We start from the raw sequence: 25,048 nt of genomic DNA, 5'->3' as shown, positions 1-25,048 counted from the left end.
AGAGGCTCTTTAGTTCCTCTTCACTTTCTGCCATAAGGGTGGTGTCATCTGCATATCTGAGGTTACTGATATTTCTCCTGGCAATCTTGATTCCAGTTTGTGCTTCCTCCAGCCCAGAGTTTCTCATGATGTACTCTGCATAGAAGTTAAATAAGCAGGGTGACAATATACAGCCTTGACGTACTCCTTTTCCTGTTTTGAACCAGTCTGTTGTTCCATGTCCAGTTCTAACTGTTGCTTCCTGACTGGCATACAGGTTTCTCAAGAGGCAGGTCAGGTGGTCTGGTATTCCCATCTCTTGGAGAATTTTCCACAGTTTCTTGTGATCACACAGTCAAAGGTTTGGCATAGTCAATAAAGCATTTCAGAAATAGATGTTTTTCTGGAACTCTCTTGGTTTTTTTCCATGATCCAGTGGATGTTGGCAATTTGATCTCTGGTTCCTCTGCCTTTTCTAAAACCAGCTTGAATGTCTGGAAGTTCACGTATTGCTGAAGCCTGGCTTGGAGAATTTTGAGCATTACTTTACTAGCATGTGAGATGAATGCAATTGTGTGGTAGTTTGAGCATTCTTTGGCATTGCCTTTCTTTGGGATTGCAATAAAACCTGACCTTTTCCAGTCCTGTGGCCACTGCTGAGTTTTCCAAATTTGCTGACATATTGAATGCAGCACTTTCACAGCATCATCTTTCAGAATTTGAAATAGCTCAACTGGAATTCCATCACCTCCTCTAGCTTTGTTCATAGTGATGCTTCCTAAGGCCCACTTGACTTCACATTCCAGGATGTCTGGCTGTAGGTGAGTGTGAGTGATCACATCATCATGATTATCTGTGTCATGAAGATCTTTTTGGTACAGTTCTTCTGTTTATTTTTGCCACCTCTTCTTAATATCTTCTGCTTCTGTTAGGTCCATACCATTTCTGTCCTTTATTGTGCCCATCTTTGCACGAAATGTTCTCTTGGTATCTCTAATTTTCTTGAAGAGATCTCTAGTCTTTCCCATTCTATTGTTTTCCTCTATTTCTTTGTATTGATTGCTGAGGAAGGCTTTCTTATCTCTCTTTTCTATTCTTTGGAACTCTGAATTCAAATGGGTATATCTTTTCTTTTCTCCTTTGCTTTAATCTCAAACATATGCAAACAGTTCATGTAGCTCAGTATATGTATGAAAAAAACCTAATAAAAAAATGAGCAGAAGACTTAAGTAAACATTTCTCTAAAGAAGACATACAGATGGCCAAGAGGCATATGAAAAGATGCAAAAAATTCGCTTTTTGCTCTTTTAGGCACCACAGTGAAATGTTTAAAAGTAAGTGCTTTCTAGACAGAAAGACCTAGGTTTTCTACTCTGAGTTTCTCTATACAACATACTTTGGGCAAGTAGATCAAGCTCTCTATTCTCTGGCTTCCTAAGCTATGAAATTGGGATAATAGTATTTTCCTTATCTGTCATTTTGCAGAAATAAAAAATATATAAAAGGCTCAGCTTGTTATTGGGTAAGCAATTAGAAAACATCCATAGTTATTTTGCTATTTTAGTATCTTTGCTATACTGTGCTCATTTGTGTATGACTCTTTGCAACTCCATGGACTGTAGCCCACCAGGCTCCTCTATCCATGGGATTTTCCAGGTAAGAATAGTGGATTGGGTTACAATTTCCTCCTACAGTGGATCTTCCCAACTCAGGGACCAAACCCGCATCTCCTGCATTGCAGATGGATTCTTTACCACTAAGCCACAGGGGAAGCCTCATTTTAGAATCTAGTTAACAAAAGCAGCTTTTAGTTAATTTATGCATTGATATGAGTATATAATTTGATAGTTATACAAGCATCTATAGCATATTGTATGCATGTTCAATCATGTCTGACTCTTTGCAATCGAATGGACTGTAGTCTGCCAGACTTCTCTATCCATGGAATTTTCCAGGCAGGAATACTGGAGTGCATTGCCATTTTCCACTTCAGAGGATCTTCCCCACCCAAGGATAAAACCAGCATCTCCTGTGTCTCCTGCATTAGCAGACAGATTCTTTACCACTGTGCAACCTGGGAAACCCATTTGAAATATAGTAGCAGATTATTTTATAATATTTTATAGGAGATTATTTTATAATATAGCAGATTATAGTAGCTGGCTTAAAACTCAACATTCAAAAAACTAAGAACATGGCATCCAGTCCCATCATTTCATGGCAAATAGATGGAAAAACAATGGAAACAGTGACAGACTCCAAAATCACTGTAGAAGGTAACTGCAGCCATGAAATTAACAGACGCTTGCTCCCTGGAAGAAAAGATACGACAAACCTAGACAGTATATTAAAAAACAGACATTACTTTGCTAACATTACTTTAATATGCTAACAGCATTTTAAAAACCATATACTCAAAACTGTGGTTTTTCCAGTAGTATGGATGGGAGAGTTGGACCATAAGGAAGGCTGAATACCAAAGAATTAATGCTTTTGTATGGTGGTATTGGGAAAGACTCTTGAGAGTCCCTTGGATTGCAAGAAGGTCAAACCAATCAATTCTATAGGAAATCAGTCCTGAATATTCATTGGGAGGACTGATGCTGAAGCTGAAATGCCAATACTTTGGCCACCTGATGCAAAGAGCCAACTCATTAGAAAAGATCCTGATACTGGGAATGATTGAAGGCAGGAAGAGAAGGGGATAACAGAGGATGAGATGGTTGGATAGGATCACCGACTCAACGGACATGAGTTTGAGCAAGCTCCAGAAGATGGAGGAGGACAGGGAAGTCTGGTGTGCTGCATTCCATGGAGTTGCAAAAAGTCAGACACAACTGAGTGACTGAATAATGAAAACAGATTATCTGGGCTTCTCTGGTGGCTCAGATGGTAAAGAATCTTCCTGTAATGTGGGAGACCTGAGTTTGATTTGCTAGAGTAAGCACTAACCTGATTTCTAACATTAGAGACTAGCTTGGCCTATTTGGGGATGCAGTGTTCTCTTTAAGAAAAATAATTATCTAATTCATATGAGACATTCCCATGACTTCAGCAAGTGTTCTAACACTATTGATGTAGCATCTAGATATAAAATAGTTTGGTTTCTAAGTTTCATTGGGAATGAATACAAGACCAAAGGTAGGTAGAGACAAACGTCCCTGGAAAGAAAGGGTTATGGTCTCGAAACCAACCTCCTACCTTGGCTTTCAAGTCCCTAGGACAACAATAATTCTCTGTAACTCAAGTCCCAGATGGCCAGCCTACAAAACTACTCAAGTATTACTACCTGACCTGCCTTTTAAGACAGAGGAATTTATGACCACATCTTCATCTTTTCTATCTTTGCCAGGCAGCCGATGACTTCATCTAAGAATGTAAATCCTGCTTTCTTTGATTTAATATCTTCCTTCTGTGTGAAACCTCTCTGTGAGTAGCCCAGGCTTTTGGAGTCTTATCCTGAACTGTCTCTGCTTCCTGGCATCATGCTCTCATTCATTCTCATTTGAGTCACTGACATCTTAGATGACAAAAGCTTTCTTATCACTGACAGAAATCAGCTTCCCCATTCCCCTCTGAGTGATGATGCACATAGATATTCCTCTGTAAATAAAGTCAGAGCTTGCTACCTCCCTAGTGACAAAGGTGCACACACCCAGAAATAGGTTTTAGATTTCAAGCGGTTGGTATAAGAGCAAAGAATTTGAAGGGAGCTCCCTATACAAGTCTCTCTGAATTGGTAATGATAAGTTCCTGTGAAGTCAGTTATCAGTATGTTAATTAGCAGTAAGTGTTCTCACCATCACCATTAAGGAATTATGGCTTATTTTTATTATATAAATAATACATGCTTATGATTTAAAACCAAGAAATAGAAAAACATAGGGAAATATTTCACAAATAGAGTCATACAGCACATGCTGTTCTACATCTTGGAATTTTTTCAGCTTACCATATGCATTTATATATACCTCATTCTTTATAATGACAACAGAGTAACCCATTGTCTGGATACATTATATGCTTTTTTTTTCTTTTTTATATATTTTTAAATTTTATTTTATTTTTAAACTTTACAATATTGCATTGGTTTTGCCATATATCAATATGAATCCGCCACAGATATAAACGTGTTCCCCATCCTGAACCCTCCTCCCTCCTCCCTCCCATCCCTCTGAGTCGTCCCAGTGCACCAGCCTCAAGCAACCAGTATCATTCATCGAACCTGGACTGGTGACTCATTTCATATATGATATTATTCATGTTTCAACGCCATTGAACAATAGACTGGTTCCAAATTGGGAAAGGAGTATGTCAAGGTTGTATATTGTCACCCTGCTTATTTAACTTCTATGTAGAGTACATCATGTGGAATGCAGGGCTGGATGAAGCATAAACTGGAATCAAGATTGCCAGGAGGAATATCAATAACCTCAGATATGCAGATGACACTACTGTTACAGCAGAAAGAGAAGAAGAACTAAAAAGCCTCTTGATGAAAGTGAAAGAGGAGAGTGAAAAAGTTGGCTTAATACTCAACATTTAAAAAGGTAAGATAATGGCATCTGGCCCCATCACTTCATGGCAAATAGGTGGGGAAACAATGGAAACAGTGACAGACTTTATTTTGGGGGGCTCCAAAATCACTGCAAATGGTGACTGAAGCCATGAAATTAAAAGAAGGCCAAAGAATTGATGCTTTTGAACTCTTGTGTTGGAGAAGACCCTTGAGAGTCCCTTGGACTTCAAGGAGATCCAACCAGTCCATCCTAAAGGAGATCAGTCCTGGGTGTTCATTGGAAGGACTGATGCTGAAGCTGAAACTCCAATATTTTAGTCATGATGCAAAGAACTGACTCATTGGAAAAGGCCTGATGCTGGAAAGATTGAAGGTGGGAGGAGTAGGGGTCGACAGAGGTTAAGATGGTTGGATGGCATCACCGACTTGATGGACATGAGTTTGAGCAAACTCTGGGTGTTAGTGATGAACAGGGAAGTCTGGTGTGCTACAGTCCATGGGTTGCAAAGAGCTGGACACGACTGAGGGACTGAACTGAACTGAACATGAGGCGAATCAGTTTGTAGTAAGCTCTTGAGCACCATCACTGTGTGATCTTAGACAAAATATCTAACCTCCAGGTCCTCATTTTCCTCCACTCTCAAATGACAGAATTGGGCTAAATCATTGAGAATGCTCCTTAAAGCCTAAGACCCATTAGTCTAAGAAATGCTACATTAAATCTACCTGTCTTCTATGTTTTCTGCTGTTTCATTTTAAAAGAAGGCTGGATACAAATAATTGTATAGGTAGTCCATGTTTATGGATTGCAATAATTAATTTTCCGTTCAGTTCAGTTGCTCAATCATGTCTGACTCTTTCTGACCCAATGGACTGTGGCACACCAGGCTTCCCTGTCCATCATCAACTCCTGGAGGTTGCTCAAACTCATGTCCATCGAGTCGGTGATGCCATCCAACCATCTCATTCTCTGTTGACCCCTTCTCCTCCCACCTTCAATCTTTCCAGCATCAGGGTCTTTTCCAATGTGTCAGTTAGCCAAATCAGGTAGCCAAAGTATTGAAGCTTCAGCTTTAGCATCAGTCCTTCCAACGAATATTCAGGACTGATTTCCTTTAGGACTGACTGGTTTCATCTTGCAGTCCAAAGGACTCTCAAGAGTCTTCTCCAACATGAGAGTTCAAAAGCATCAATTCTTTGGCCTTCAGTTTTCTTTATAGTCCAAATCTCATACCCATACATGACTACTGGAAAAACCATAGCTTTGACTAGACAGGCCTTTCCTGGCAGAGTAATATCCCTGCTTTTTTATATTCTGCCTAGGTTTGTCATAGCCTTTCTTCAAAGAAGCAAGCATCTTTTAATTTCATGGCTGCAATTACCATCTGCAGTGATTTTGGAGCCCCCCCAAATAGTCTCTCACTGTTTTCATTGTTTCCCTATCTATTTGCTGTGAAGTGATGGGACTGGATGCCATAATCTTAGTTTTATGACTGTTGAGTTTTAACCCAACTTTTTCACTCTCCTCTTTCACTTTCATCAAGAGGCTTTTAGGTCTTCTTCACTTTCTGTCATAAGGGTGGTGTCAGCTGGATATCTGGGGTTATTGATATTTCTCCCTACAATCTTGATTCCAGCTTGGGCTTCATCCAGCCCAACATTTCACATGATGGAATAATTAATCTTATTAATATTAAAATGTCCATACTACACAGAGAAATCTACAAATTAAATGCAATCCCTGTCAAACCACCATGTTCACAGAATTAGAACAAATAATAACCTTAAAATTTGTATAAAACTACATAAGACCTGAAATAGGCAGAGAAAACTTAAGAAATAAAGCAGGAAGCATCATACTTCTTGATTTCCAGCTATATGTCAGATATAAAGATCAATGGTATAAATAGAGACCCCGGAAATAAACCCATACACATATCATCAATTAATCTATGACAAAGGAGGCAAGAATACACAATAGAGAAAAGACAGTCTCTTCAGTAAGTGTTGATGGGGAAACTGGAAAGTTACATGTAAAAGAATAAAATTAGAACACTTTTTAACACCATATACAAAAATAAACTCAAGATGGGTTAAAGATCTAAATATAAGACCAGAAACCATAAAGCTCCCAGATGAAAATAAACACAGGCCATACACTTTTTGACATGGAACTTAATATTTTTTTGACCTGTTTCATCACACAAAGGAAACAAGAGCACAAGTAAACAAATGGGACCTCATTAAACTTAAAAGTTTTTGCACAGCAAAGGAAACCATTGACAAAAGACAGCACACTCTCTTTCCACTTATATGTAGAATCTAAAAAATAAAACGAATGACTGAATATAACAAAATAGAAACAGACAGATAACAAACTAATGGTTATCAGTGGGGAAAGGGGTGTGGGGATAGGCAAGATAGGTGAAGGGTATTAAGGGGAACAAATGACTAGGTATAAAATAAATTAAATACAAGGATATAATGTACAGCACAAGGAATATAGCCAGTACTTTATAGTAACTCTTTATGGAGTATATCTATATCAATATTGAATAACTGTGATGTTTACTCGAAAATAATACAATATTGTAAGTCAACTATATTTCAATAAAAATAAATAAATAAGAGAGTCTGAGTTTTCCAAAAACTGGGTACCTTGTGCTAAAGAGAGTATGATAAATAAGCAATTGTTGGAAAGTTATTTACACTTCAAACCTGAGTTATCAACAGGGAAGTCCAAGAGGTTGGACAAAGTTTCCAAGCATCCCTCATGTTTATTCAGTCTTGTAATCAGAAGAGTGTTTTCTTGTCCATCTGATTTGATTTACCTTGACATGGAAATAACTTTTTTATCCACAAACTGTTTCTTCTTTCTAAATAATTTATACTCACACTGAACAATGCCAGAGAAACAAAAGCCACCAACAGAATCAAATTATAGTAATAAATATAGTAATAAATACATTCATAGCTCAATAATAGTACTCAGCACTTCTATAATATTTCTCAGCCTAGAAGATGCACAGAGCCATGTCTTTTTCATGAGAAAAGGAGATCCTTCTAATTAATACTCCATTGACTAGTTAAGTTTCGGGAAGAAAAATGAGTTACTTAAGCAACCGACCATAAGAATCAAGGACCTGTGAAATAATTTAGAGTTGTAACAGACAAAATGTATGACAAAGTTCATCAGTGATTTGCAAAAAAATTTTTTTGTTTAATAATTGGTTTTAATATTAATGTATGACAAACCTAGACAGCATATTAAAAAGCAGAGACATTACTTTGCCAGCAAAAGTCCATCTGGCCAAGGCTATGGTTTTTTCAGTAGTCATGTAGGGTTGTGAGAGTTGGACTATAAAGAAAGCTGAGCACCAAAAAATTGATGCTTTTGAACTGTGGTGTTGGAGAAAACTCTTGAGAGTCCCTTGGACTGCAAGGAGATCCAACCAGTCCATCCTAAAGGAGATCAATTCTGAGTATTCATTTGAAGGACTGATGCTGAAGCTGAAACTCTAATACTTTGGCCACCTGATGTGAAGACCTGACTCATCTGAAAAGACCCTGATGCTGGGAAAGATTGAAGGCAGGATGAGAAGGGGATGACAGAGGATGAGATGGTTGGATGGCTTCACCGACTCAATGGACATGAGTTTGGGTAAACTCCGGGAGTAGGTGATGGACAGGGAGGCCTGGTGTGCTGCGGTCCATGGGGTCACAAAGAGTCGGACATGACTGAGCGACTAAACTGAACTGAACTGAAAAATAATGTATCCACATTATTTTATAACATACTTGACTGGGACTGTGGTTAAATTTATGGAGCCAGATCAAAGATTTACTCTGTCTGGTTTTTATTCTTGTATTGACTATAAAAGGCATCTGTGAAAATCATTTGTTACCTGCCCAATTGGGTAATTATGCATGTATACACACTCAGTCAGGCAAACACACACTTGTGTTCCTTCCAAAATATTTGCACAGAAATATCGCTCTGATTCTTTACATGTCTATCAGTCCTGTTAACCCCACATCAAAAATGTAGAGACTTCAAATTGTTTAAAGATAGTTTCATTCAAGCCTGGCCTTATGTGTGCTCTGTTACTGAAATGGTGAGATTTCAGGATATCTGGACAAACTCACCTATCCAGAAACTATATAGTTCATCTGTTTGCCAGTTCCTTAAATGGCTTTATCAGCAAGAAAACCTGTCATTGTATCACAGAAGAGAAAAGGCGTAAAAATGCCAACATCCCCAGGAGATGCAGTTAATGAACTGAAAATCAATTACAATAAATATCAGAGTCACTCTACAAAGCAGTGTTGGGAAGGGCAGGGGATGATAAGGCAGGGAGCAGTGGACACAGAACTTGCCAGCCCAGGATACTGGGAGCCAGGGGCTGGTGGGGGGCGGTAGTAAGAAGCATGTAAGCCCCATTCACTTCTACACAATCTAGTCCTGATAGTCTTCAATATACACAGAGGTGTGTTTACTCATTCAGTGCTGTCACTAACACTAATCTCTAACCCACTTCACATCACTGTCTAAAATCATTTCTACGGTCTCTCAAACCTAGGCATTCTGATTACAATTAGTGAGGCCTTTTTCATAAATATCAATATCTTCCTATTGTTCACAAGAGGCGGTATAATAATTAAGAGCGAGCATTCAAACCCTGGCTCAGCTTAAGGTGACTCAGCTAGGTAAATGACACTAAACTTAATGGCCTGAGTCTCTGTTACCTCTTCAGTAAAGTGAGGGCATTAATAGTCATGATTGCATGTCTTAGTTTGGGTTTCCACAAAAGTAGAGGTTAGGACGAGGACATGAGGGTATAAGTAGCTTCTTTGGGAAGTGGTCCCTAGAAACAGAAAGGAGAAGCAGTAAGAACGAGGTAGAGAAGTAGGGTCTAGTCTAAGGGTGCATCGCTGGGGCTGCTGCTATAGACAACAGGGGCTTGATTCAGCAAGGCCCTCCAGAGCTGTGGTCTCCTGAAGGGTAGGTAGAAGGCTGATGCATTTTTCTAATAACCCCACAACACCTTTGCGTGAAGGCTGCTGATGAGAATCCCTGAACATCAGGGAGACTCCAAAGCAGAAATTCAAAAGAATGAAGGCACCTGTTTGAGTTGGGAGGCTGGCAGTGAAAGATGAGGCTGAGCACCCATGCTGTGGTCCATGACAGCTGCAGCCAAAACCAGAGAAAGGCTCAGATGTGTGACCTGAAGCTCCAGAAACACTGCTGCACTCAGTGGTTTGTGGAGACTTCAGCTGAAAATTGAATGCAAAGGATTCACTTCTGTCATATAGTTTGAGATGAATAAATGTTAGTTGCTATCTTTAATGTGATGATTCCTTTTTATTTTCTAGGCTTACTAGTAATAACAGCTACATGTTAAATGACAATTAATAGTTAAATAGTAATTGTCATTAGCTATCTGGTGATTTATCTTTTCTATGTCCTCTCCTAATTATAATTATGATGTCCTTCACTGTATACATTCAGGTAAGTGCTAATGAATATTTTTATAATAAACAATTGAATAATAATATTTGATTACAAGCCACAGTGTCTCTTAAAACAGTTAGTTTAAGAAACTATTTTGTTGTTTTTTTTTTTTAATTGCTGAATAGTTGGCTTACAATGTTGTGTTAATTTCTGCTGTATGGAAAAATGATGCAGTTATATAAATACACATATATTTTTTCATATTCTTTTTCATTAGAGTTTATCACAGGATATTAAATATAGTTCACTGTGCTAAACAGTAGGAACTTATTGTTTATCCATCCTATATATGCTAATTTGCATCTGCTATCCCTAAAAGAAATAATTTTGAATTGACCTGAATTAGGTTGTAACCTTATCGAGGAGCAAATCTAAGCCTTGTGTCTTGTGTTCTCTCCCATCCCAAAGCCCTAATTCTGAGCACATCATACTTCTAGTACTCAAAAAATGCTGTTGGATTTCCTTGGTTCTCTGTGCTGAAATTGCCCTGAGGCAAAACAGTTAACCAGCCAGAAGTTGCATGTTTTCATGTTCCATGAAAACATCAATAACTGTAGTTATTAATACTGTGTCCAGTACTTTGTGCTAAGTTGCCGAGGCTCAGTCTTTTAAGAAGTCAAACCACAAAAATAATCATATAATTGATCACTTCTCAAAATGCATTCTAAATGGTTTAGTTCAGTTAGGAAACATATAAGAAGGTAATAGTACTTGGGGCTTCCTTTGTGGTTCAGTGGAAAAGAATCTGTCTGCCAATGCATGAAACCCAGGCTCAATCCCTGGGTGGGGAAGATCCCACATGCCGTGGAGCAACTAAGCCTGTGCACCATAACTACCGAGCCCATGCTCTAGAACACAGGAGCTGCAACTCCCAAAGCCTGCATGGCCTAGAACCCGTGCTGCTCAACAAGAGAAGCCACTGCAATGAGAAGCCTGCACACTGCAGTGAAGAGCAGACCCCACTCGCCGCAACTAGAGAAAGCCTGCAAAGCAACAAAGACCCAACCGTTAAAAAGAAAGAAAGAAAGAAGATAATAGTACCATTTGACTTCTGGCAAAAATTTCTCAGAAACAGTTTAAGATCAAAATAAGAAATCTCTTTGCTTTTTGGATAGATTGGCTCCCTACTGATACTTACTGGTTTGTCTGAAAACCCACTTTATTTTTATTTATTTATTTTTAGTACATGGAGGTACGATTATTATTTGCTGAGTTTGAGGAAACTCAGCCACAGAGAAATTAAACAACTTGCCTGAGATTAGACAACTTGGAGGTTGACTCCAGGGCCCCTGTGTTTAACCCTCTGCTTGGCTACCTCATTGGTGGTCATTGAGGGATATTGTGAGAGATGCCTGGCAATGACCAGCAACTCACTGCCTATGAGGGAAGCAGCAATAGGCACTTTCAGCACGATGAGCCCAATGCTTGCTGGACCTCATCCTCAAAGTATTACAAAGATGTTCTTAAAAGATTTGTGGATTTGTATGTATCTCTGGATACACAAAGGTGATGGACTGTGGGGACCACAGTGGAACTAGGGCAAAAAGACAGGAGATTCTAGTAATAGTCCAGGCAAGAGATGATGGTTTCTAGAACTAGGGTAGAGACAAGAAGTTGGGAAGAATTTGCTATGGTTGAGAGATAATTAGATGGTCAAATGGTCAGGGCTTGTGAAATAACTGATTCAAATTCAGAATTCTTGATGGAAGCTTGAGTTAATGAAGCCTTAAGTCCTGTTCTCAAGTCTGGGCTGCTAAGTGAAGGGAGGATGCATTTCCAGTCACCTCCAGCTTCAGAAGCACCTCCCTCCAAGGACTTACACATCAGGAATATCAGAAAGAAAGGAATTCAGATGCTGAGCAGCCAAAAAGAGATAAATGTCTACTAAAGAGTGACAAGGAAGGGTCTAAGAACGATGGTTCTCTGACCTGAGCAAACAAAGGGTAGTGGTGCCATGTACTGAGAGAGGAAATCCAGGAGGAGAAGCAGGATTAGGAGACAGAGGATGAAGAAAGTTTGCTGTTAGGCATGGTGAGTTTGAGACCGATGGAATACCCCATTTGAATCAAGTCCTACATTCATTTTGGTCAATCTGTGGTAACTAGGAGAAAAGAAAAAGTGCCAACTGCTCCACAAGACTCAGAGAAATCTGGGCTCTGGATATTTCACCAGATTTGTCTCATGCCATTCTCTGCCTTGCTTGATAGACTCCAGCCACATCAGGCTTTCCTTAATTTTCTTAAATATATCACAGCACTGTCTGCCTTAAGATTCTGGCTCAATACACTTCCTCTGCCTGGAATGCTTCTTTTATTTCCCTTAGCCTAGTTCATGGTATTCATTCTTCCGACTTCAGGGTAGATGTCATTTCCTCAGGGAAGACTTTTCTAAACTTCAAATAAGATGCTGTCTTAGCACTTTCTACTTATTTCTCCCACACAGTTTAAAATGACGCATTTGTATGCTTTTGAAATTTAAATTCATCATATATACTTCACAAGGACAAAGACCAAATAAGATTTGTCACTACTATAACCCAGATGCCTAGCCAGGCAATTAGATACTTATTAAGGAATGAAGGAACTAGTGGGTGAACTAATGACTAAAAGAAGGAATGTCTAGTTTTGGGGAAGGAAGAGTTAGCCCAAAGACACTGATTCAGGACCATCAACACAAAAATGAAAACTCAAGCCAATGGAACATGAAATCATCCAACAAAAAACAAAAGGACAAAAGCAGTATTATTAACTATTAACTAATATGTATTTCTTAATGTGATCCATGACTCATCTTGCATTGAGATTAACCAAAGATTTGGTCAAGGAATTTATATTTTCACCAAGTGCTTCCAAGTGATCCTTCTGTATTCTAAAATCTGAGAAACCTTAACTTTAATATTCAGCAGAGAGATACTCTTGACACAGCTCCAAAAGTTTGTATTGCAGACTAGGTGTTCTCAAGTCCAGAAGAAAGAAGCACAAACGTATATAGTAGCTAAGGGTATGCTGTGTGTACAGGGCATCAGAATAGGATTCAGAAGTCCTGGAGCTGATCCTTGGTCCCATCACGTGTCAGTTTTACAACCTACATAACAGCTAGTAATGAACTTGAGGGAACAGATACTCGAAGAGTTTGGCTATCTCACTGATGTTGTACGAGAATTAAATCTGTGAGAGTTAATTCTTAAAAAAAAAAAAAAGGAAGCAGCACAAAAGTTGTTTTATGTGTTGAGAAACTGCAAAGAGAATGTTGATCAACTTGGGAATTATCCTATTGATCTTCCTCAGATAGTAAAATACGACCCTGTTAACACTGAGTAAATTCACATCTTCTGTGTGTGTGCCTCCCCATAAGAGTGTGTATGTCTTTAACTGTAATCACTAAATAACAGAAACAGAAAATGAAAGCCATGGACTTTCCACAAGACATCATTAAGCATCAGAAAAGGCATTAAGGAAAGGAGAAGCTTAACCTACATCTCTGGGAAGTAAGATCATATTCAATCTGTCATTTCTTGTTGCCACTATTACTTGCAACCAACAAGTTTATCACGAGTTTCACAGAAATGATACTTGGATAATCATGTTTCCTGTAATAATGTCATGTAAAATGGAAGAACGGTCTGATAGCTTGAGTGCTGGCTTATGATTTGGGAGGACAGCTGGTAACTGCAGATCTGCTGATAAATCCATGCTGTCAGGTAAATCAACATTTTGCCAGCTCACATCTCCATCTTATAAAGTTGAATAGCAATACTTAATTTCTGAAATCTTAAAGTCAGCAGCAGTGAGTAAGCACATAGAATCTGGAAAAGAAATGCTAACTCTAAATCCTGGTTCTTGTACTTCTTAGTTCCTTTTTTTCTCCTCTCCTTAGGTAAATTTATCTCTGTTTCTTATCAATAAAATGGAGATAATAGCAGTATCCATCTCATAGGATTATCGTGAGGATTATATGACTTAATATAGTGTAAAATATGTAGAAAAGTGTCTGGCACATAACAAAGCACTCAGTAAATGTTATCTATTATCAAGCCACCTATCTTACAGGGTTCTTAAGAAAATTAATGTGTGTGTTTGTGTGTGCCAACACTACAATAAAAAATACCCACATAAACATCAAGTTTAATATTGGAAATTAGTTCTATCCTTTTTAAAGTAGTAATGATGGTTAAATTGGAGAAGTAAGGGATTAGTTGGGGCAGTGAAGATGGCTGGAGGGAGTAGAGAGAGATATTTATTTTAAGTAACACTGCTCAAAGTATCCTTGGGATTGACTACAGAGTCATATCATAGTTGTTAGAATCTGCTGAATGTTATTCATTTTTATCCTCTAAGGGTTTCTTTTATTTTGGAAGTAGCTGAGACCCAGTGTGAACCAAGTTTGATGAATGAGATAGTTAACAAGATTCCATAAAACAATTTCCTTTTAAAAAGAATAAGAAAATGCATACCGTAGGTTGGAATAAACAATGGTGAAGAAATCTATTAATGCATTTAGTTCCTTCCGGTCTTGTAGTCCATGGAGGCAACCTAAACTATTAATAATACCTTATCATGGAGACCAGTTTTATTTGGGGTCAGGGTAACCCAGAAACCTGAAACTCAGCATCAGGTCACTGCCTGCAAGTTGAGCTCAATCCTTGAATGCCAGGGGAACAATCAAGCTATTTTTTTAACCTGTATTAGAGACTCATTACTGACTAGAGACCCAGGTTCAGATATTTGCGTCACTCTCTAGATGACCAATCTAGTATATCAATCCCTCCGGGATTTGCTTTCCTCTGAGTAGTTACTATTCTGAGATGTTCAGATCCTTTCCTAATCCCTAAACAAGTAACCAAGGCCCAATCAAAAAACTGCCTTCCTGGGGAAAATTCTTGCCCACATCAGGTCCCCAGTTCTCTCTGTTCTTGGCTGCTCTCTACCTCCCCAACTGATGCCCAGAGTTAGACTCTAGGTTCCCTAGTAGTCACTTGTAGTCTGAGGCATGTTTTCCAAGTAGGAGATTTTCCTCTAATGCATTGGGCTTTCGTTCTTCACTTCCTCCTGAGATTTATCCCAGAGCCTGAGTTACCCCAGTGGGTATATCTAGTCAGATCCCAGCACCTCAAACTCTAACCTAATCAATAACAATTGACTAGGCCATACTTTCCTGTGTCTTACACCAGACTCCAGTTTCTTTATTTTATCCCACACTCCACAGAAAAGTCTCACATGATTCACAATTTCTATAGAAGCTCTCTATTTGAACTTGCAAAAACTATATGAACAATGACATTAGCGGGAAAAAAAAAAAAAACCTATCCATCTGAGATTTTGGCATAATACCTTTCCTTGAATCCCTGGAGTTTGAAATCTATACTGCAGGCTTTGAAGCAATATTATTAGTATAATCTGGAAATCATCTTTCATCACCAGTTAATATTTCCTTGTAAAATGTGTTATATTTTTAGTTTCCCTACAAAGACAAATGTTATAGGAATACAGTTTGGAGCCATTAATAATTATAAATAAACAAAATCTTTGAACCCTAGAAATTCATTGTTCCTGTTAAAAGCTGACCTTTGTGTATCCTTGTGAATTTCTTCTCTACCTCCTGTAAAATGCTTTCATTCCTCAAAAACTCTGATTACTGGCACTCCTTAATTTCTATAAAGTCTTTTAATATGAGAACTGTCACCCTTCCAGATTTTCTAAACTTTTTAAAAAATATGACACTATCTCATCCCAAACTATTATCACTCGCTTTGTGTTAACAGAGATCAATATTTACTACAGCAGCCAACACAAAACTGGCTGATCTTAAAAGCATAACTTATCCGTATGCTTAAAAATATAAGCTATGTCCCTTCATGAAAAGACTCACCTACACTTGCAATGAGATGTCATGGAAAGAGCATCAGATGCTGAATTCTGTTATATGTACATCAATTTCCATCAATACTCTTACTAGCTGTGTAGCCTCAGACCTGCCTTTGCCTCTTTAAGACTCAGTCACCTCATTTGCAAAGTGGGGCTAATACCATACAAGATTAAATATGTACTTAAAGATTCTAGAGGTGAATAGAATTGGAAGGTGTTATGCATGTGTTGGTTCTCTTCCTATCTCTTAGTTCCATACCACATCAGAATAATAGCTTTGGGTCCACTTGGAACTATCTTCTTGTACACACCAGCATTACCTGTCTCCCCACTCAAGTGATTTATAAACACATGTGTTCTTTTGAGCACCAATCCTCTCTCCTAAAAAAATTACTCCTTTGGGCATTTTGGGCTTTCTGTCTAGCAAGAAGCAGAGATGCTAGCTGTTTCCACTGCCTGTAAGGATCCTTGGCCCCTTCACTCCTTACATAGATCATAGCCTGTCTCAAAAACCAAGACAATCACTTGATATTTTAAGTAATTATCGAGTATTTGGAAGCAAACAATACTAAACCAAAACTGTATTGCTATGCACTGATTTTAAATAGAACATTTTACAAATGGGCTGTCTTTTGTTATTACTAGTACTGTTATACTTGCCTTGAAGAAGAATGTTTACATTTGAAGGACTATATATATTGCTTCTCTATATTTTAATGTGTAGAAATTACCAAAACCTCCTCATAAGTGTAATAACCTGCTGCTCTGGAGAATTATAAATCATTCTTTATTTTAAGCAAATTATTCACACATTTTCTTAGACTGATTCTATCTCTTCCAATTAGAAAAGAGGAGATGAAACAATCCTTCGTGGGCAGGTATAGTATTTGCTACACAGTACTCAGTGGCACTCTTCAATTGTGCTCTGATGCTCACTTGCCTCAGAGAACACCCTAAAAAGGCAGACTTCGTAGCTCCTGAGCTGGACTCTCCACAGCAGAGGCCCAGAGATGTTCAAAAGTGTAAGCACCTCTTGATAGATAAACTTGGACCAACAAACCTCCAAAACTTAGTTGAAATATTTATTCTTTAACATTAAACCTGGAATTTAAGTAAATTCAGTAAGTTTTTAAAGATGTATAAGTTAACATCATCATAGAAAGAAAGATGTGATTAACTGAGCCAAAGGTGAGAAAAGTCAAGTTTTCACTCTCCATCACATTCTCCCTTTTGTACTATATTAAAATATATCTGATTTAAAAAGCCTTTTTAATAGAAAGAAAGAAATTTAAAGTTTATCTGAATTCTAAGAATTCTCCACGAAACTAGAGAGGAGTCTAGCATTTATTTGTGGACTAGATAAATATGCCAGATACTGGGGCAGGCTCTGGCATTACAGTAGCAATGGAAAGGGAAATTCACTCATGGACTTTACAATCCTGTCTAGCAGCAGCCTCTTCCAGAACGTACAGGCAGCCTGGAAATGACATTTCAAAACAAAACATTTTTTACTATTTTTCTTGAAAAACTTACTTCAAACTGACTTTAGAATCTAATTCCTTGTAAAGTGTACTCAGACTTTAGAACATCATCCTTCAAACATCTGTTGTACAGTATTTTTTGGGCTCTACAAGCCTTGGTTTATAAGATGAACCATGCATTTGGACTAGAAAAACTGAGAATGAACTATTTAACAATAAAACCTCAGTGCTTTTCATAGTATTTCTATTTTCTTGTGAAAATCCTTTAGTTGGAATCAGCCCTGCCTGTGGCCAAGGTTACCTCCATCTTTCATCACGTCTCTCCACCTTAAAACATGAACAAAACAATCTTTGAGGGGAGTAAGCATATGGCTGCTCTCAAAAACCAAATTAACCATCTATTTAATTCTATATTCACCATCTTACTACCTGTATGACACTGAACAAGTTATGTAAGCTTTCCGCATCTCAGTTTCCTCACCTGTAAAATGAGATAATAATGGAATCAAACTTACAGTGATGCTTTAAGAGACAAAGGAATAAAAAGATAGATAAAATGCTGGGAAAATGCCTGGTATATAATAGTACTCAATTATAAGGTTGCATCTCTAATCATTCTGAACCCCTAGGAAATAAAGGCACAGTTTAGCAAGTAAAGGCCACAGTTTGGATTTGGATTTTACTTGAAAGCTCATGTTTTTTATTCAGTATCCTGCTTCCTTTGATGTAGCCATTCATCCAACACATTCAGTGCCATCTTTGTATAAAGCACCGGTCAAATGAAAGAATGAAAAGACAAGACTTCTGACCCTCAGATTACACCTTAGAAGAGAACATAAGGAATACAGATAAATTGTCATTATAAAGGTGGACACCAGAGCTCCAAGAAATAGGTATAGGGAAATTCAGAGGAGATATTAATTAATTCCAGTCGATGGGTGGTGAAAGGCTAAGGGAAGGGGATCAGATATTCACCATCATGCTGTGTTTCAGACCAGTTACACACATAGAGTCCAGCAGCAAGGGAAGAATATGGCCTCGTGGAGGTTCTGGCTACATGTAGACTAAAATCTCTCTCCTGATTGGCCTGCTGTTCAAAGTTAAGATTCTCATATAAACTGGCATCAAACATCCATGTACACTGGGGTCTTTAAAAAGTCCCTCTTTACCAGGACCCTGAAGACAAAAGTTGAAATAATTGATTCAAATTCATAAGCCAACAATTCCATCAAGGAGAACCACCTCCCACATTGTTTACAGCAAGAGATCTAAGGTCCAATCTTGCCAGGTCAGTAATGGAGAGAAGACAGCACTGCTACCTAATGGTGACTGCATCGTCATGAAGAGAAAAATACGCTGGCATCTGCCCAAAGCCCAGTAAGCAGATGGCCATAGGCACAGAAGCCATCATGACGATTGGCACCTCTTTGGGATGCTCTGAACCGGGAAGGGGCCTGAAAAATGCCCTCCCTTGGCTGCCCTTCCTCATGAGGCATATTGGTGTCACAGGAGGGGGACAACTGCCTGACTGCTGCCAAAGAGAGAAGAGATGGCCTTTAAAATCTAGGCTACTGCAACCTCCTGGGTAGTCAATCTGGTGCCTTTCAAGCCATCAGAGAGCATCTTAAAGATGTATGTATGCTTTCCTGTAGGATAAATGATATCCAACAGATTCCATTCAAAGTTGGCTCATAGCACAATAAGCCAAGTTCCAAGATGGTAGAGTGGTTTGAGTCATCTGGAGTCAGTGTGTCAGGTATGACACACCTGGTGTGTTAGGTATGTGGTACACAATTGTTTTTCCTATGTTAGGATTCCGAAGTGGGTGCTGTGTGAATAACCAAATGAATTCATATTTTCTGAGGATAAGTACCACTGAAAGACTAGGATTTTAGCTATGTAAATAGTCATTATAAGTAACAAACTACCTTGCAAAAGTTTGCTAACTGGGGACCTTTTTATGAGTTGATGAAGATCCACTTTCTTTTTTGAAACATATAGTTTCATTGTATTTATAATATTGCCTAACATTTTGGATACCTTAACCAATTGGCATGAAAACACTCATGTGTTGCACCACAACAAACACACACACCTACACACTTTGCTTATTCTTAATATGCTTTTGAGTAGATCTCTCTGAATCCAGAGTAAGTAAAATATAATGTCAAAATCCTGACCTGTATTTCAGGCTTTGAACTATGAACTGAGTTTCAATAATAAGAATATCTAATATTAAAAGTCACTCCAAAATAAGATATTCCAGTATGCATTACATTTACATAAAATTTTAGCTACTGCCGTTTCAAATCAATTTTAAAAATATTTGACAATGCTTCCCTTTAAAAATAACAACCAAAAAACACAGCCTATGTACCCAAGATGCCCTTGACTTATGTTTTTTAAAAAAATTACATAAGATATGCTGTTTTATATGAACAGAATTTTAGAACAGAGAACCATAATAGTTATTTCAATTGTTTTAGGGTCTAAAATAGTTTAATCATGAAGGTATCTGTTTAGTCAATGATCCACCCATGTCAGCCAGAACATGACCAGTTTGAAGTTGTATCTGATCACAGAAAATGAAGCCATAATCAGCTACCAGATAAATAAATTATTATATTATTTTATAATAACAAATAATGTTTGATCATATAAATATATAAATTTGTGAAGTACTATGTAGAGTATTTTGAAGATGACATTTCCATATTCAAAGAAACCATTAACAGTATATGATCAATTAAAACTGAGATTATATCAAACTATCCTAAAGATATAAAGAGATAAGCATGCAAATAAAGTAAATTTTAAGGGACTGAGATAAAGTTTGGTTGAGAAATTAAAAGTCAACAAAACTTTTACTTATATGTAGCTACTTTTCAAAACTATATGATCCAAAATTGTTCCCCTAGGAGGTCAAGGAAAATTATTAGGTAAGGTACTATTTTCATTTCCATAATGGTCAAGAGATTCTACTCCACTCTGTAGGAGGAAGATACTTGTCTCTATCTCCTTACTGACTCCTTCAAAAGAGTGACTTGTGACCATTCCAGCACAGCCTGGGACGTTAATGTCCTCCCTTAGCTTCATCAGTAAGTAGTGAGTGAAGTTGTCATCCGTGGTTCAGGATGGGGTTGGCTGTGTACACCTAGTTCTTCCTGCTGGCATGCTCCAAAGTACAGAAGTGATGGGGAAAGGAGTGGTAAATCTAGGAATCTATCTTTCTTAATTCTTTAAGATTAAGTTTATCTTTCTCCCTATCCCTATACAAAACCAAAATGTAGACCCCAGGCTGCTCTTTGATTTCACCCACCCTTCCTTTGATACCTGATGCCATTAAATTGGAAATATGAAGGGCCTTTTTTGACTAATTCTAGCACAGAAATCTCTATCCTCAGAGTATAGTGCTTATTTTAGTATGACCTATTTGAAAGCATGTTGATTTTAAATTGTCAAGCCCAGCTTGTTGGGGGAGCCAAGTAAAATAAGATTCTTCTCAGAATAAACATGCAAATTCCTTGAAACTAAATTCCTTCTCCCAAGAGTAAACACAGAACATGTTCTAAAGAACACAACCCAATGAGCTCATAATATAGCAGTTAAACATAAATACCTCCAGCCAGGATCTTCTCTTCCAGTTCTGCCATTTGCTTCTTATAGGCTTTCAAAGCTGCTTCTTTGAAAGAGGGACGAATCCTCTTTGGCTTTGTGACTTCCACTAGTTGTTCAGGGATGTTTTGGTTTTCGTCTTCTTTCATTTCCATTTCAGCCAGTGCTTCATTTAAGGGTTCCAATCCCCCTTCACTAACCACATCATCTGCCTGCCCATCATAACCCTCATCTTGTGGGGTTTCATAAGGGGTTTCATATGAAGGGTGATCATACTCCGGCATTTGTTCATCTGTTTCAGTAACACTAGTCCTGTTTTCTAGCTTAGCAAGGACTTGTTCCATTACTTCAACATAATCTGTTTCATTATCAGCCACTGGTTCACTATAGTCCTCTTCATCCTCTGCTTTGTAATAATAAGGTTCTGTGTAGACATCAGAGTCAAGGGTTGTACTCGATTCATTTGCAGTTGATTGGGATAATGTCCGAAATCTCCCCATTAAGGAAGAGCCGCTGTCCTCATACCCACTGAGACTCTGGGTGCTTTTGTTCCATACCACTTCCAAGGCTGACTTAGCTCTCTGTAGTGTAGATCCAAATTTTGGGAAGCTGAAAGCCTTATCGGAAAGGTCAATGCTTAATCGACTATGCCAAGATTTGGGTGGGGCATCCTCTGAATCATCACTTTGCAATTCACTTTGACTTCGATACATCATGGACAACTGGTTTTGGTTTTGGTACAGCTCATTAGAATTAGGTTCCTGATAAGAATTATACTGGCCAACCCACTGTCCTTGTGGTTCATTATCCAGCCCAGGGCATGGAGATGAGTTGTCATCTTGGGTTAAATCATAACTCTCAGAGTCATCCTGAAGGTCACTGTGGCCCTTTCCCAAGTCTTCTAGGTCTTTATGGTAAACATCAAGTGGTTGATCAGATAGACTGTTTGTGTCATAGTCAAAAGCTTCCTGGGTAGATGAATCCAAACCTAAATCGGCTCCTTGCTCTTCTTGATTCCATTCTTTCCATGGAGAAAGATCTTCATGTAAAGAGAGCTGAGAATCACTGTAGTGGCTCTGGTCTCCAGAAGCACACACCATGCCATTACTCACTCCACTGTCCACGGTTTCTGTGTATTCAATTTCACTCTGCCCTTGGACACCCAGAGGAGCCCCATTCAAACCCTGATCCTGAGGGTTGTCATACATGGTAGGGGTGCCCTCCTGTTTCCTCTGCCAAAGTTCCCGGTCTGAAGAAGACAGGAGGGAACTTCCATTAGTTCTAGTGAAAAATTGATTTTCTGAAAAATCCTCTGAATAAGATTGACACAATTTGGAAAAATCAGATTCAGAACGGCTAAGTTTAGCAGTGAAAAAATCACTCTGTGAGTGCCAGAGAGGTGTCACATCTGCATAATGGGTTGTGGTTTGTTTGGCCAAGTTATCCGATTCTGGCAAATGTGAAGAAAGTTTATCATATTCTGATTTATTTGCAATTTTGCTGCTACTAGCAGTTTTATTCTTGGCTCTAGCATTGTGTGATTTTGAACTTGACTTGGAAGCACTTCCTTTTGTTGGAAACTCTGACTTGGAAAGTACAGCATAACTGTTTCTATTGAGATCAGATGCCAGCTCTCCATCACTGTCATCAGGAGAGTGCCAACTGTTCTTCTTAAGTCTGGGCTCTGGAGTAGACAGCTTTATGTCCATGCTTTCATATGTCTGGGAGGATGGTATCCCTCTTTCTTTTCTTTCTTTGATGTCATGAGTAAGAATATCTGTTGAGATTCCGATGCCTGTTCCTTTGAGTTTATAGGATTTTTTTAAAACTAAATCCCTTTGCTGAGGGGTTTCAAAGTACACAAGGATGGGTCGAGGCTTTGCATTCGGGCAATCCCTTTGGTGTCCTATCCTCTGAGCAAATTCAATTTTAATAGCATTTGGTGCATCGGAAAAACCCATTTTATCTATTAGAACTTGGTACACCACACTTTCAATATATTCAAATCTTTCTTCGGGCACATTTAAAAATCTCAGGCTTGCTTTGCTTCCCACATGACCTAAGTGTTTAATATAATCATGGATGTCTCTAGTTTCCCTCCGAGACTGGACAAACCCTGTCCGCAGCTGCTCAATTTCGTTTTGCACAACCTCCACGCTGCTGGAGATCTCATCAATGGAATGCTTGAGAGCATTGACATGCCCTCGGAGTTCAGAAAGTTCTGTTTCTATCTGACTTATTCCCTGAAGTTCCTTAAAGATCATTTCCATGACATCCTGTGTTTGGCTAATGCAGACAGAGGAACTGAATCCAGGCTCCAGGGCGTTGGTCTTTGGGTTTCGGGCAGTTCGGTCCAAAGATTTGCTTCTGATTCCCCAGGTTTTCTTCATTGTGCTCAACTCTGAATCCGAGGAGACACACTCTTGACTCTTTTTCCATTTCCTCAGTTTGCGTAAAGCTCCTAGCTTTAAGCTCTGCAGAGTGCGTTCCCCGTCGGAACTCCCCTCTGAGGGCGCCAGGCTGCTGGAGCTCTTCCTGTTGCGTCTAACGGGCATCATGAGTGCTGACTGTGCCTGGTTTTCTGTACTGCTCCTTAGTTCACTGAGTGATTCTGAGTAGGAGCTCTCAATGGAAGATAACTCCTGAAGGAGCTCCTCATGATCACCGTTGGTTACATGAATCTTCTTCTGGAGGCCATTGGCAATAGCTACTCGGTAACTGAATGTGGGGGAGAGAGAAAATTCTTTGTTAGCCTCCTCTTCTTCGGTGGATAAGTTGCGAGTGGATGAACACTTTGCAAGCTTCTTTACTGTGCTTTTCAAGGTGTTAGAAAATTTGGGGGTTTTGGTCTGGCCAGCAACAGGAAGGTCTTGATCTTTTTTTGGCTGACGATTCTCTTTTTTTTTGGTTGTATTTCCCAATTTCTTTGTAAACATTCCTTTGCAAAGCTTATGGATGTAAGGTAAAATCAGGCTCTTGAAAACATTAGCCACCATGGAGAGCAATTAGAGCAAGCTTTTCTGTCCCAGGAAAGTAAATAATGTATCAGGATGGAACTCTGTAAATCCAAGGCCAGCATCACTGTTCAGATGTTCTGTGAATCAGTGAAAATAGCAGGAAGGGCTGCTGTGGCTGCCACAGTGTCACTGTCCTGGGAAAACCAGAAGCCAGGCTCCATTTATGAAAGACATTCATTCTCTCTTGGAGGAGGGGTTTCATGAGTCTCTCTCATTTCCACATAACTTCAGGCAGTACCTAAAAAAGGAATTACAAAGTCAATATCAGAATTTGATCCTAGATTTAGCCCATGGCTAACAGTTTTTGAACTCTTCAAGATACACAGTGTGTGAAAAATTGCAGAGGGGACACAGAAATTTCAACACACAGTTTTAAAACAACTAGGTAAGGAAAGCAGAACCGATAACTGTGTTTAAATTATCATTTCCTTTTCCTAAATCGCTTATGGGTAGACACAGTTAAAATACTAGTAAAGGTAATAGTAATTATTTAGAAAAGTTTGTATAAGATGACAGGCAAATTTTAATAACTATTATATATTCACTATATGAGCTTATCATTTCCATTTTATATCTTTTCCTAAAATTACATTTACTTATACAAATATTACATTTCAATTTAAATATATTTGCCCCACCTCAAACATTTAAAATTCACTGAATTAATATTTTTCATGTACTTAAGATTTTTTCTTATTCAAATAGTCTTACTTTTCTAGGTATTCAATGATTGATAATTTCTTAAATAATGATTAAAGAAATCCAAGTAAGAAAATATTTCACGGGGCCCAGACGCTGGGACGTGCCGGGGCCGCCCCACCCCGAAGCCGCCCGTTTCCTGCCGGGCGGCGAAATTAAAAAAAAAAAAGAAAATATTTCATAGGATGATGTAAATACCAAGAGAAAATGCATCCTGTATAGACATCAAATTTGTCAATGGAGTATCATGAATTGAAAAAATAGACAATTATATAATATTTAGGCATATAATAACAACAAAAACACAATAGGAAAACCTTATATTTGAAAATAAGGATAATACATCTAAGTTCTTAGAGAAT

The 25,048-nt window shown here is 38.5% G+C and overlaps 1 protein-coding gene across 1 annotated transcript in view; it reads right to left on the bottom strand.

Annotated features, from left to right (window-relative positions):
• The window catches only part of UNC13C (unc-13 homolog C (C. elegans)), a 673,935-nt gene that overhangs the window by 628,501 nt on the left and 20,386 nt on the right, over positions 1-25,048 (bottom strand). The window contains exon 3 of the mRNA XM_010836764.1: positions 20,975-24,225. Coding sequence (XP_010835066.1) covers positions 20,975-23,966 — 2,992 coding nt within the window. The 5' untranslated portion in view covers positions 23,967-24,225. The remainder of the gene's footprint in view (positions 1-20,974; positions 24,226-25,048) is intronic.

This window comes from Bison bison, unplaced genomic scaffold, assembly GCF_000754665.1.
Source record: "Bison bison bison isolate TAMUID 2011002044 unplaced genomic scaffold, Bison_UMD1.0 scf7180017864066, whole genome shotgun sequence".
In the NCBI taxonomy this organism is placed as follows: domain Eukaryota; kingdom Metazoa; phylum Chordata; class Mammalia; order Artiodactyla; family Bovidae; genus Bison; species Bison bison.
The sequence above is the reverse complement of the archived record's forward strand: the minus strand, read 5'-3'. Positions and strand labels throughout refer to the sequence as shown.